This window comes from Monodon monoceros, unplaced genomic scaffold, assembly GCF_005190385.1.
Source record: "Monodon monoceros isolate NGI ecotype Baffin Bay Population unplaced genomic scaffold, NGI_Narwhal_1 Super_Scaffold_16, whole genome shotgun sequence".
Classification (NCBI taxonomy): Eukaryota; Metazoa; Chordata; class Mammalia; order Artiodactyla; family Monodontidae; genus Monodon; species Monodon monoceros.
The window spans coordinates 19,004,236-19,018,695 of record NW_021703772.1 but is presented as its reverse complement, the minus strand read 5'-3'; the positions used below and the strand labels follow the sequence as shown (position 1 = coordinate 19,018,695).

Sequence of the window (14,460 nt, the reverse complement as noted above, 5' to 3'; positions counted from 1 at the left end):
TAAATACCACTGAATTATACACGCTGCAAGAGTGAACTTTATGGTGTGTGAGTTATATCTCAATTTAAAAAATCTGTGAAGATCAGTTTGGTAAGATTATTGTAGAAATAGCTGCCAATGGAAGCCATACCTCCAGAGGCGCCACAGGAAATTGTGAAGCAGCAGTGCCCTGCTGTGCATCTGCAGGGCCTAAAATCCAGTCTCTAATCAGAAATCAGCAATGCAGAACCGAAACAAGAGCTCAGAGGACTGGTGAAGTAATGATGTCCTTGTGAGGATTAATCAAAGAGCAGGCTATATCCCCTTACATTTTGATGAGGTGTAGCCACAACCTCAGAGGCTCCCCACCAAAAGTGACAAGCGACAAGCTGTGTTCTAAAAGATACAAAAGCTGAAGAGCTATTAACGCAGCTATGAAACCTTGCCCAGAGGTTGCTACTGGAAAGCCCACAGACACAGCTCTGGGAAGAAGAGTCAAAGACTCCTGCTCAAAACAGAGAAAAGGGACTTCCCTGGTGGCGCATTGAATGAGAATCCGCCTGCCAATGCAGGGGACACAGGATTGAGCCCTGGCTCGGGAGGATCCCACATGCCGCGGAGCAACTAAGCCCGTGCGCCGCAACTATTGAGCCTGTGCTCTAGAGCCCGCGAGCCACAACTACTGAAGCCCGCGCACCTAGAGCCTGTGCGCCTAGAGCCCGTGCTCCTCAACAGAAGCCACCGCGATGAGAAGCCCACGCACCGCAACGAAGAGTAGCTCCCGCTCGCCGCAACTAGAGAAAGCCCGCGCATAGCAACGAAGAGTCAACACAGCCAAAAATAAAATAAATTAATTTTTTTAAAAAAACAGACAAAAACAAAATACAGCACGGTCAAAGAGGTTTTCTCTTTATACCCGAGGTTCTTTAAAAAAAAATTTAAGATATCTATTGAAATATACCTACAGAAAAACGAATATGCCATAAGTGTACATGAAGTTCCTCTGCTTATATTGGGAGTTGAAAATGGCCTCTGTCTGTTTATTTTCCATCACATTGCCTGGACAAGACATTTAATGTAAATGGAAAAAATTACTTTCTTTGGCAATGATTCATTCAAATACATATAATAGCTATAGGATACAATATTGTAAATCAACTATGCTTTAATTTAAAAAAAAAATCCAAGGTTTAGAAAACACACAGATAGCTGCAGGATGGATGTGATGTAATACGTGGGCTCTTTCCCTTGCAACCTTCTCTCTGGAGAGTGAAAGCATCAGCCCTGGTGTGAGGGTTGGCCCAAAGGCCATCAGTGGCCAGTGATGGGGTGCATTTCCAGGGTCTGGGGGCTCAGGAACTCTGGACTGCCCCCGTAAGTCACAGTGCAGGGATGTCACAGTGAGGCTCCCTAATAACCCACCTGACTGTATAAGGAAAGAAGAATAGGATTTAGGATAATCACTGAAGAGTAGACATTAATTCAGCACAGCAGCTACATCTTTGACTGAAAAGAATGTGCACATTTCGTTACTCCTAATTCCAGCTAATTTGAATTTGTTGGCCAAATTAGGATCCATGTTTCTGGGTACGACTTTGAGAAAACAGCTTGCCTTCTTAAACACTATGCAGCGCTCCTGGGAATAAAAAGAGAGAATCCAGTGTTTTCTGGCTATCCACATACTCGTGTTTTATAGAAGTTTTAGCCCTGAATGTATTTTGGCTTGGTAATACCGGTTTATTTTCAGGTCATTATTTATGACTCCACTTTTTTTCCCCAAAGTTAATCACTAGTTTTATTTATGTTTTTCATTGTTTGGTTTTTCTTTTTTTGTTTTTTTTACACCTTTATTGGAGTATAATTGCTTTACAATGGTGTGTTAGTTTCTGCTGTATAACAAAGTGAATCCCCTATACGTATACATATAACCTCATATCCTCTCCCTCTTGCGTGTCTCTCCCACCCTCCCTATCCCACCCCTCTAGGTGGTCACAAAGCACCGAGCTGATCTCCCTATGCTATGCGACTGCTTCCCACCAGCTATCTATTTTACATTTGGTAGGGTATATATGTCAGTGCAACTCTCTCACTTCATCCCGTCTTACCCTTCGCCCTCCCTGTGTCCTCAAGTCCATTCTCTACATCTGCGTCTTTATTCCTGTCCTGCCCCTAGGTTCATCAGAACCTTTTTTTTTTTTTCAGATTCCATATATATGTGTTAGCATACGGTATTTGTTTTTCTCTTTCTGACTTACTTCACTCTGTATGACAGACTCTACATCCAACCACCTCACTGCAAATAACTCAATTTCAATTCTTTTTTTTTTTTTTTTTTTTTGTGGTACGCAGGCTTCTCACTGTTGTGGCCTCTCCCGTTGCGGAGCACAGGCTCCGGACGCGCAGGCTCAGCGGCCATGGCTCACGGGCCTAGCCGCTCCGCGGCATGTGGGATCTTCCCAGACTGGGGCACGAACCCGTGTCCCCTGCATCGGCAGGCGGACTCTCAACCACTGCGCCACCAGGGAAGCCCCAATTTCATTTCTTTTTATGGCTAATGTTCCACTGTATATACGTGCCACATCTTCTCTATCCATTCATCTGTCGATGGACACTTAGGTTGCTTCCATGTCCTGGCTATTGTAAATAGAGCTGCAATGAACATTTTGGTACATGACTTTTTGAATTATGGTTTTCTCAGGGTATATGCCCAGTAGTGGGATTGCTGGATCATATGGTAGTTCTATTTTTAGTTTTTTTAAGGAACCTCCATACTGTTCTCCATAGTGGCTGTATCAGTTTACATTCCCACCAACAGTGCAAGAGGGTTCCCTTTTATCCACACCTTCTCCAGCATTTATTGTTCGTAGATTTTTTGATGATGCCATTCTGACTGGTGTGAGGTGATACCTCATTGTGGTTTTGATTTGCATTTCTCTAATGATTAGTGATGTCGAGCATCATTTCATGTGTTTGTTGGCAGTCTGTATATCTTCTTTGGAGAAATGTCTATTTAGGTCTTCTGCCCGTTTTTGGATTGGGTTGTCTGTTTTTTTGGTATTAAGCTGCATGAGCTGCTTGTATATTTTGGAGATTAATCCTTTGTCAGTTGCTTCATTTGCAAATATTTTGTCCCATTCTGATGGTTGTATGACTCCACTTTTAATATGCATGTCCAATAAAAACTAGCTCAACTGTCTTCATGGAATGGATTGTACATGACATTGTACTGAATTCTTCTGCATTTAAGGATGTTTGAAAGAAGAGTAGTGAGAATACTAACAAATCATATATCTTTTATGTTGTGCCATTACTCTTAGCCAGTGCTTCTTGTAGATCTTAGTCATAACAAATTATAGATAGACCCGATAATGTGACAAATGATTTTACTAACCATGAGAAGGAGGCATCCTTATTTCTCAGCATGCTGTCATGCTCCAAGTGTTAGTAATTGTAAATCTCTAGTTTCTACAGAAAATAAATACAATTGCCCAGGTTCCATGCCCAAGTCAGGAAACTAGTATTTCCAGGAATGGAGGCCCTGGAATTTGCATTTTATAAAGCTTCCCAGGTGATCCTGTTGCACATCCAGGGTTGAGAACTACTGAGAGGGTAGGGAGAGGAGAGACGGGTGATGCTAAGGAGGCTATGGGAATCTAGCCCGAAGGCCACAGAACCTCTGGGGGGCCTCGGAGGCCAGGGGAGGAGTTGGACAAATGATGCCGGGAGAACTTGATCAGAACAGGTTCTAGCGCATGAGCAGACAGGACAGCAGGGCAGGGTTTCACTCTTTCATTCTGCGCTTGGGTGGGAGTGGTTGCAGTTCCCAAGGCAACTCTTGGCCTCTCTTCCAGCAGCCATGGCGGGAGGGCTGGGCAAGAGCTGAGGGCTGGGCTGTGGTCAGAGCAGGGCTTCTGAGGCAGAAGGGTAGTACAGTCCCTCACAGAAGGGCCTGAGGGGGCAAACTGCTGGGTCCTCTGGATGGGGAGGTGTCCAGAAGGGTGGAAACTTACCTGTTTTCAACGGGAGCAGAAGGGGAAAGAGTGCTTTCCTCAGGCTGCCCTTTCCACCCACAGCCTGTGCTGTGACAGCTGAACTACTGTTCACACAAAGAGCCACCCGGGACAGCGCCTCGAAGACACCCTGCTACACTTTGCTTAGAGCCAGTGGAGACAGCCCACCCCAGGCTCCCCAAGGACACTATCACTTGAGACAGCCCTGAGGGCACCCCCATCCCATCCTCCCCCTTGAACCCAGGACCTTCCCAGGTAGGGCCAGAGCAGAGCCAGCACAGACCTATTGGTTACGGCACGACTGGAAACAGAAGTTGAGTGTCTATGAGAAAATGCCTTCACTTACTGCCTGACTCATCAAGCACAGATGGCCCCACTCTGTTGGTCTGTGAGGTAAACGGGGTAGATCATATTTTAGAAATATTAACCTACCCTCTCTCCCTTGGACAGCAGATCTGCAGTGTCATTATCACGGGGGAGGGGGTGACACAGCAGAAGCCCAGTCTTGGCTTTGGAATTTCAAAAGCCTGACTCAACAGGGTAGGTAGCAAGAACTCAAGACACGTACAATGGATTTGGAAGACTATATGATGGGCTAGAGAAAAAGGCCCCCTCTTTCCCTACTGCGTAAAAATTCCACAGGCTGCTGGGTATTGGGGAAGCAAAGAGACTGTAGACATTTGGGGGGGCCCTGAGAAAAGGGCCCTGACAAGGGAGCTGTGTCTGAAGTGAGAGGGGAGTATGACAAATACCCTAGAAAGGTTTGGAGATGATAAGGGTAGAAGAGCCCTGGGCCCCATGTTTCCTGTGTAGAGACTGGGAAAACAGCAAAACACAGGGTAGACCAGGCCACTTGCTGTCTGTCTCAGCAGATGGGCTTGGGATAGCCCCACAGAGCTTCCTGAAGTCCAGAGGGGTACAGGGCCCGGAGCTAGAATGTCCCTATGCCCCAGGAGCAGGCAGGCCCAAAGAGGCTTCGTGGTAGGGAGTGAGGGAGCACCTAGCAGGAGCCATGCCCACCGGTGACCAACCAAGTGACGACTACATGGGAATGGGGATGTTTCAGCAGGTGCTGGCACGGGTGGATGATGGCTGAGGAAAAAAGTCTTGCACCACTTAAAGCCTCCCCCCATCACTGAACTTAACCCCAAGAATAGGAGGGAGAGGAACCCCAAATTGGCTGAGACTAATTTCTACAACCTGGTAAAATGGAGTTCGTAATAGAAATTACATTTAGTGTTAGAAAAATTAAGTTACGTTTCTTACATATTAGAGTTTGTGGACTGAGTTGTACCCACTATGTAAGTAACTAACATTTTCTTCAGAGTTTTGCTGTAAATAAAAGATGAAAAAGAAATTTCGGTGGAATAACACTCCACAAGCAAAGGAAACGCCACTTGCAGTGTTTGTCAATTACAGATTTTCCTTCGGGTGTCATTGAATTCAGAAAGGACAGGGATCTTGCCGCAGGTTCAGATCAAATGACCATAGCACTTTCTGAGTGAAAGTTATAAAATCTAAGTTCACGGGCTGTTCTTTTTCTTTTTGTTTTCTCGATGGTTCATCCTCAGTGATCCAAACACAGGCCCTCCCTGGGGACTGAGAACACTGCTTGCTGGTGAGAGCTAAGGATGAGAAAGGAGGGGGGACTTCTCCAACAGGCAGCTCTACAAAACTGCTGCTCTGTGGGGACCCATAGGCAGCCCTGAAAGGCAATGCTGGGGGAGCAGGAGGGCAGTGGCAAAGTTGTGAGGAACCGCTAGGGCAGTTTCCATGGGGGAAGCACACCTGGGACCCCCAGCAGCTGGGGGCACGGGTGCCAGGTAGTCCAGAAGCTGAGGAATCCAGAACCCCTTCCTGAACCCAGGGACTGAGGGCTCCCCACCCCACCGGGGCCAGGTAGGGGGAGAGCAGTGTGGGTGGTACAAATCAGTCAGCCCTGGGGTAATCCTAGTGCCTCTGGTTCAGAGACCTCCAGGCTTGACTCAGCTGTTCTTAATTTCATCATTCCATGGTGGACCAGGCATTCCTGAGGGCTTCTGGGAGCACAGGCAGGGCAGGGCAACTGGGGAGGGCTGCAGAAGCCTGTGAGGGAAAGAGAAAGGAAGATTAAATGGGGAGGGGAGGTTGCCTTTCCAATAGGGGAACCTCAGTCTTGCCATCCTTGCTAAGCAGGTGGAATCTGCACCTCCACCCTCTGCAAACCCCCAGCAAATGTGCTACCAGGAAAGAGCCTGAGACCACGTCAAACTGACTGCGATGAGTACTTAGAGAGAAGCTCTCTCCTTTCAGCCTTAGTTCTTATCGAGTGTGGAAATTCCACTCAGCCCAAGTTTGGTAACTGGCTTCCTTCCAGTGGAAGTCCAAGCAGGCGGGAATTGACTTGTGAAAGGGCAGGTCGATCTCCTGGGAGACCCTGAAGTCACATCACTGCCTCCAGCCCCTGTCCACCCCTCTTATGAGGGCCTCCATCACCTCAGCTGAGAATGGGACAAAGCAGTGGCCCCGCAGTGAGTCCTGACACTTGTAGCTTTCACGAGGCTGCTCAGCTCTGAACTGGGCCACTCCTATCCTCAGGGGGGCCCCAATCTGAGATCTGGGTGCCCAGGGAGACTGAGGGGCTGGAGCTGAGGTCAATGGCCCAGGGCAGAGCCTACCTGAACAAGAGCCGAACCAGCAAATGGGGGGTGGGGGGAGGTGAAGGCCAAGTCCCCCAGCTCCCTTCGCTGGCTTCCGGGTGTGGAAGGTGGCCTAAGAGTGAAGACTCTGATGCTCTCATGCCCCGAGGGCGTCGATGCCAGCAGGGCTCAGCACCAGAGCCTGAAGGATGTCGGAGAGGGACACCACACCCAGGAGGTGCTGGGTCTCATCCACGAGCACCAGCCGGTGCACCTGTGGGTCCACAGAGGCTCATTGAGGGGGCAGCGCCATGTGGCTACAGCAGCCAACGAGGTTGACACTGAGAATTAGGGGCAAACAATTTAACGTAACTGTGGGGGCAAGAGAGTGCCTCCTAGAAACCAGTTAGCGGTGGCTCTGCCTGCCCTAGGGTGGTCAGCTGGCTGCGGCCCTTGGCCCGAGGACCCCAACAACAGGACCAGTCGCCGGCCAGTGTGCACACCAAGAGCTCGGCCATGAGATGGGAGGACAGGGCAGGTGCCCAATGGATAGGGCTAGCTGAAACTGCTCATGAGAAGGACTGGGCCCCATGTGTTGGGAGCATGTACGAAGGGGTGTGGGTACCTGCTCCTGGACAATCCGGTCGATGACTTCCCCCAAGGTCTCGTGGGGCTGGCAGGAAATGACTTTCTCCAGACACAGCGTCCTCTGCCTCAGTGCTTCTCCCACACTCACATCCAGGTGGTTGTATGTTTGTTGGGCTGCCAGGTGCTGGGCAGGAAGGAGAACCGCTCTTAATCAGCCCTTGGCCAGGCTCCAGCCCCACAGATATCTCCCTCTATACACTTGTAAAGGCCCGCCTGGTCCACAGATACCCACCCACACCGATCCCCCCACCTCAGCCTCCCTGTGGCACCCCCAGCTCCCCTCTATTCCCCCAGACACTTACAATCACATCAAAGCGGGAGTAGAGGCCCACGACCTGTCCTGCAGGGGTTGGGGGGCCGGGGAGGAAGGTGAGAGAAAGGGGAGAGGTTCAGGTCAGAACCAGGATGCTGTGTAGGGGCCCGGGGCGGGCCTGCGGAGTGCACTCCTCAACATCCTCCCCACCCCCGGGCTACTGGCTTTATAATGAGGCATCAGGCTGCCACCACCCTGAACCCACAGATCAAACAGTATCTCAGAGACACCTGACATCATGCCTCCTGATGTGACAAAATATGAGTACAGGGCATCACCTCTGAAATATTCTAGCCTCAGTGTATAGCCTGGGGACTTCCCGGGTGGTGCAGTGGTTAAGAATCCGCCTGCCAATGCAGGGGACACGGGTTCAAGCCCTGGTCCGGGAAGATCCCACATGCCGCGGAGCAACTGAGCCCGTGCCCCGCAACTACTGAGCCGTGTGCCACAACTACTGAAGCCCGCGCGCCTAGAGCCCATGCTCTGCAACAAGAGAAGCCACCACAATTAGAAGCCCGCACACCGCAACGAAGAGTAGCCCCCACTCGCTACAACTAGAGAAAGCCCGTGCGCAGCAACGAAGACCCAACACGGCCAAAAATAAATTAAAAAAAAAATAAGTATAGCCTGAACCTGATCGAGACTTTAGAACTAATTTCCAGTTTACAGGAAACACAGGAAGAGAGGAACAATGTACAGGCCAACTGCAGAAAACAGAAAAACCTCTGGAAGTGGGACGTTCTACAGGACAATAGACCCAGGCTTCTCATCATCAACGTCATGAAAATTAAGTGGGGAGGGAACTGTTCTAGGTTAAAAGAGACTTAAGGGGCAAAAGAAGCAAATTCAAAGCAGAGACCTTAATTGGATCTTGATTTGAACAAATCAACTATAAAAAAAAGATATTCTTGGGGAAATGGAATTAGGATTGAATATTAGATAGCATTAATAAATTATTCATAATTTTGTTAGGTGATGTAGGAAACATACTTATTTTAAGAGATTCAGATGAAGTGTTAAGGGGTGAAATGACATGATTCTATAATATAATTTACTTTAAATTACTTCAGTGAAAAAAAAAAGAACTGGTTAATGGCAATGTGTTAACAGTAGTTAATCCGGGTGGATAGGTGGGGTTTGTTACAGAGTTTTTTCTACCATTTTCACACATTTGAAATTTTTCATAATCAAAAAATAGATTAAAACACTTCTTGATATTCAGCTTCATTATGGTGATTTTTAACTTTGAAGCAGTTTACAGCCATGGCTCCTTTAACCCTTTTTCAGAGCAAGAAATTGACGCTTGGCTCAGAGAGGCTAAGTAACTGATCCAAGGCTCAAAGCAGGCAGAGACTTGTAGCCCTGACTCCATCCTGGGCCGCGAGCTGATGTCACATAGACCCCTGCTACCCCCAGTCCCACCCCAGCCAGAGCCCCCATCTTGGGTGTAGGTACCAGCTTCGTTGACCACAGGCAGTGCAGACACGCGCCGGTCCACAAAGATGTCCAGTGCGGTCAGGATGGGTGCCGTTTCTAGCACCATGGCCAAGTCTCGGTATGTGCCGATGCCCACATCTTGGATGGTGCAGGAGAGGAAGGAGGGCCTGGGCAGCAGGGTGCCCTGCTTGGGTTGGGGCCAGGTAGGGATAAGGGTGGAGTAGTCCCCAGAGGGCTCCCAGCTGCTCCCTCCCCAATCCCTAGGGCTGAAGACTTCTCTGCCCCTCGGGTCTCCCCCTGAGGCTGTGCCCAGGCTCACAAAGATGTGCAGGAACTTGAGCAGCCGCTTGTGTGTGAGGATGTGGAGCACAGCGCCTGAGACTGGGTCCAGGACCGGCAGGCGGTGGATCCGGTTCTTGATGAGGGTATAGACGGCTTCGAACAGGCTGCAGAAGTGGGAGCAGTGAGGCTGGGGCAGCCTGGGGAGAGATGCCCTTCATCCCAGCCCCCAGAAAGGAGGACAGGGTGCCAAGGCTGCCTTGTCCGCAGTTTGCCGACGGTGAGCCCGTGAGTTCAGAACTGAGGAGCTGGGGAAGGGGTCTGTGCAGGGCAAGGAGGCCCAAGTGGGTGGCTGGGGACGCTTACCTGTCACTGGGAGAGATGGAGACCAGAGGCTTGAAGGAGCCTTGAAGGTAGATCTCTGCAGGAAAAACTGGAGTCAGGGCAAGGGAACTGACCACCCTGCCTCACCCAGCAGCCCCCAGCCCCTCGGGCCCCCTGGACTCCCTATTGCCTTCTCCCTGCTCCCCCCAGGAGATCCCCACCGCCCATCCTCTGCCTGAGGTCCTTAGCCCTACCCTCACCCTCACACCCTCGGCCCCTTTGCCCACTCACCCCTCCAGGTCTCAACCTTATGTTCTTCAATCTCATAGATCTGGACCTAGAACATCAACAGAACTCCTGAAGTCAGACTTGGGCCCCCTGAACTCCCTCCACCCCAGCACAGATGGGTGCCGCCGGAACCCCCAGCCCACTCCTCACCAGGGGGGACCTGTAATAGCGGTGCAGCACCAAGATGAAGTCTGTGATGGTCAGCATCCCTGCGGGGTGGGGGTGGGGGAACGGGGGTCAGCCTGGGACTTGGGGTGGAAGGCAGGCTGAGGGCTCAGCACCCCTGCCCCACCTGGCCAGTGTCCTCGGACTGAGACATAAGTGGGGTTTCGGAAGGAGGAGGGTAGGGCAGCTCCTCCCGTGCCTGAGAAATGGGGTTCTCCCTTTTATGCTTCCCCTGTAATTTCTCTCCTTTCCTCCCCACTTTTTCTTTTCTCCACATTTCTTCCTCTTCCTTTTCTCTTTTCCTACTTAGCACCTATGACATGGGACCACGGGGTAGTAGAGCTGGAGGGGTCAGCTGGTCACAGCTATCCCACAGATGGGGTCTCCCAGCTCGCACATTTCCCCCACGCCAGGCCCCTGCTCAGCTCAAGCCCGTGGTGTGTCAGAGCTCAGCCCCAGAAGCGCCCCACAAGTTCCCCCCTTTCCCTTCCCCGCCACCTCTGCCTCCCCAGCCCCTTCTCACCCACAAAGCTCTGCTTCTTGCTGTCCCACAGAGGTGCTGCCCGGACGCCATTGGCCACCAGGGCGAAGAAGGCCTTCTTGATCTGAGCACCGGGGAGAACAGTCGAGGGTGAGTTGCTCACTGCCCCTCAGAGTCCCCTGTCCCAACCGGGGTTCTTCCACAGGGCCTTCTCCCGGGCCCTCCACTACACGAGGCTGCCTGCCACTCGACATGACCCTTGTCGGCACATTTGCTACAGAGATAAGGCTGCTGGTGGCCAGAGGCACTGAGGTGACCCCTTACCAGGCACACCAGGGTGTAGGAAACTAACTTAGTGTTTCTACACCAAAGTCATATGTGTACATATACACACAGGATAGTTTTGGCTAATCTAAGTACTAGAGGTGTAATTATTTATATGTTATGTACGAGATATTTTTTTCTAAATAAATTTTACATTGACTCATTTTGGCTTCATCCTAAACAATATTATCTATACAGGCTGGTTGTATTTTTCTAATACGTACCAAAATAAATACAAAACTACTAAATTAAATATATTTGTCTATATACTGCTAGAGTCAAATAGTGAACTGTGGATCATACATATACCCTGCTTCTTCTCTACACTACACACTGCTCTCCTATACGCGGCGAGAAGAAAGGGATCAGGTGTTTCGCAGCCTAGCCTACTGGAAGAGTGGGGACCAGAGCTCATCCTATTTTTCTCTTTTCAAGAGTTCCCCGCTCTTTGTCCTAAGCCACCCTGCAATGTTTTCCATACAATTCGGGGTGTGCAGAATGCTCCCTCTCATCCTGGGTTGGCCCAGGACTCCTCTGAAACTTGTAGGGTAAAGCAGGCCTTCCTATCCCCATTTTAGAGATGAGCGAAGCACAAAGACCTACTCCAAGCCCTATAGATACTGAGTTGCAGAGCTGGGATGACAATTAGGGGGTGTACACAGAGAGAAAAAGCCCTCCTCCGCTGGTCTCCATGGTGCTAAGAAGGAATTCTGGAAGGGGCTTGTAGCGGGGCAGGGCCGGCAGGGCATCCTGGGGGCTGTGAGGATGGAGGTGGGGCAGAGCTGTGGCCTCACCTGCAGCATGGTGTCGAAGATGACTATCTTGGAGCTGGTTGCCATGGCATCGTAGCAGGTGTGCTCCTGCATGAAGTGCATGTAGACCTGGGCCCCTGGCTTCTGCAGCTCATCGTCCCAGCCCAGCCTGGGTAACAGTGCCTGCGGGGACGGGCACGGGGCCGGCCTCTCTTCCACCAGGCCGAGCTCATCGCCCCAGGCTGCTGTGGCTGAGAACTCTATGCCCACATCCAGATCGTCTGTGCTGGAGCCGGAGGCTGAGGCTGCACGGTCAGGGGGGAGGATGTCCCGCTCTGCTGTGGGGGAGCCCACCCCAGCCAAGGGAGCAGCTTGGGTCCAGGGTGTGGCCTTGGGGAACGTGGCCTCCAGCCCGATGAACTCAGCAGCTGGCCGGGACTGGAGGCCTGTTCGGGGGGAGGGGACAGTAACTCCATCTTCCAAAGCACTCTCTCATCTGCTGTCTCCGTTCGTCTCCACAGCAGCCTTGGGAAGCCTGGATGATGAGGCCCCCATTTTGCAGGTGAGAGAGCTGAGCCTCAGAGAGTCACACAGGATGGTGGCTCTGTCCTGAGTTGGCCGTGCTGGGCCCCTGGGTCAGCAATGCAGTTGTCCTCTCCCATGTGGGGAGACTGAGGCCACACGATGTCATGTGTCTGTGTTATGGGGAGATCCAGGGCAGAGCCTGGCCCCAGGATCGGGGACTTCCCACTGCCCCCAGTCCCTTCTCGCCAGAACTGGCCTTGGCCTCACCTTCCCCCAGGCCTGGTGGCTCTCCTTCCTCTACATCCTCCTGCCTTGTCCATCTTGAAGCCTTGGTCCCCTGTTCCCCATGGCTTCTTTCTGAGCTGGTGGTCATGGCTGGTGACGGCCATGAAGTGCTATCTCCTTGCTCTGGGAAGCTCATCTCTGGAAGGGGGAATGGGGCCTGTTTGGTTACTGGGGAGTAACACAATAAAATCAATTAAAATGTTATGAGCGATAATATTTAATATTTGCAAGCTTCCAAAGGGCTTTTCCACCAACATGTTTCTCATTCAAACCTCATAGCAATCTTATAAGGGAGGCATTATCATCCCTATTTCACTAACAAGGGACCTGAGATCAGAGAGGTTAGCAATTTGCCACATATCACACAGCTAGTAAGTGATAAAGTCAGGAGGGTCCAAATCTTCAGACTCAGATCCCCCCTTTCTTCTTCTGAAAGAGGAAGGAGGAGGTGAGGTAAAAGGCGGAAGAAGAAACAAAGAGGAGCAAAGAAGGAAAAGGCGAGGAAGACAAAAGCCAGACTAGTAGAGTGGGGGAGATTGGGGGCCTAGAGACACGGGAGAAAAGGAAGTGGGAGAAGAGGTTGGGCCCAGGAGGAGGGCCAGCTGCACCTACCTTGGTGCTCAGGTCCCAGGAGGCTGCTCCAGGAGGGGATCTGCAGGGAGAAGAATGTCTGAAGGGGTGGGGAAAATGCCCTACACTCTGAACCAAAGGGAGCTCCCCTTCCCACCACACACACACACACCACAAACACACACACACAAACACCCGCCTCACAAACACACATAAACACACACAGCCTACCCAAACACTTTTACGCACTCAGAAAGCCACATATTCAACACTTCCCAGACACACACAGGACCACATAGACTCACACAAAGAATATACACATGCAGACACTCTCATGCTCACATACAGAGAAAATCCTGGTCAAACACACCCACACGCACGCACACGCGCACACATCCACGCGGTGGTGCGCTCCCGGCCCTCCGGCCTCAGCGGCTCCAGCTCCCGCCACCCCACCCCCGACCGGGAACCCCCCGTACTCTGCGCAGCGCGTGCTCTGGCTCCGGCGGGCTCCAGGAGCGAGTGCGCAACACTGTATCTGGGCAGCACTATTCTGGGCCCGGCCCCTGGCACCCTGCGCTCCCGTATCGGGTTCTCTCTGATTGGGTGTCGGGCAGTGGGAAGGAAGGGGTCCAGCCGCTCAGCTGCTTCAGCTCGGCAACCTGCGGGCCGGCGGGAAAGGGTGGGGCGCATGTGGAATCTCGATGCCTGCTCATGGGCTGCCTCCTGGGTTTCCGAGGACAGGGGAGAAGGACCCCGCTGTGAGGGCACTGGGGTGGGAGGAGGTGGAGTGTCAGAGTCCTGGGTTTCTTCTCTGAGGGCCTCTGTCATCTTTGTCAGGCGCCAAAGGAGGGAAAACAGAGGCGCGCTGAGCTGAACTCTCTTCCTTTTACAGCTTCGGTCGTGGGTGGTGCTAGAGTTAGAAAGGGCAAGTTGCAGCTGGGAGGCTGGGGATAAGAGGTTTGTGGGTGGTCCCGGGAGAGTGGCCAATGTGTGTCCAGATGTCTCCATTTGAGTCCCAGGGGCCCGTCCCTCTCTTTGGTGGAGGAGCTGGAACTGGATGGTTAGGGCAGGTGGGGAGTTGTGAGAATTGCCTTGAAGGAGTGAGGTGGGCTTCCGCTTGTCTACAGTGTGAGAGGCACCTATTCTTTTCTTTTCTTTTCTTTTCTTTTGTTTTTTATCCAACCATTTATTCTTCAAACAATTAAGTACCCACAGAAGCTAGGCTCTGCCTTTTGGGAAGCTCCCAGTCCTAAAGTTCAGAGGAATTTAATACAGGAAGAGACCCTAGGGATCATCAGGTCCAGTGTCCTCAATGCAAGAATCCCTTCAGAGACAGCTATTTCTACCTGTGGAGGTACATCCAGGTGTGCAGAAGCCCCAGTCCCCCCATCCCGCTGTGTGTGCTGTCCCTACATCTCCTGGTGCCAACAGGATCCCAGCCAGCTCTGGTGGCTGCCCA

General features: G+C 51.5%; 1 protein-coding gene across 3 annotated transcripts; it reads right to left on the bottom strand.

Moving 5' to 3' along the window:
* Positions 1-5,226: 5,226 nt before the first annotated feature.
* On the bottom strand, positions 5,227-13,518 carry PRKAG3 (protein kinase AMP-activated non-catalytic subunit gamma 3). Of its 3 annotated transcripts, XR_003793952.1 has the most exons (14): positions 13,478-13,518; positions 13,041-13,098; positions 12,411-12,566; positions 11,661-12,064; positions 10,585-10,666; positions 10,047-10,105; positions 9,900-9,945; positions 9,651-9,705; positions 9,325-9,451; positions 9,024-9,189; positions 7,558-7,595; positions 7,233-7,379; positions 6,647-6,881; positions 5,227-6,074 (listed from the first exon to the last, which is right to left on the bottom strand). XR_003793952.1 is itself a non-coding variant. In XM_029225348.1 (13 exons), the coding sequence occupies exons 3-13, from the start codon at positions 12,562-12,564 to the stop codon at positions 6,765-6,767; spliced, it is 1,395 nt and encodes a 464-aa protein (XP_029081181.1). In that variant the 5' UTR covers positions 12,565-12,566; positions 13,041-13,080; positions 13,478-13,507; the 3' UTR covers positions 6,295-6,764. The 3 variants fall into 3 exon arrangements, 2 of the variants coding, with proteins under 2 accessions (XP_029081181.1, XP_029081183.1); XM_029225348.1 differs by lacking the exon at positions 5,227-6,074 and having other exon boundaries at positions 6,295-6,881; positions 13,041-13,080; positions 13,478-13,507; XM_029225350.1 differs by lacking the exons at positions 5,227-6,074; positions 13,041-13,098; positions 13,478-13,518 and having other exon boundaries at positions 6,765-6,881; positions 9,024-9,192.
* Between the last annotated feature and the right edge of the window lie 942 nt (positions 13,519-14,460).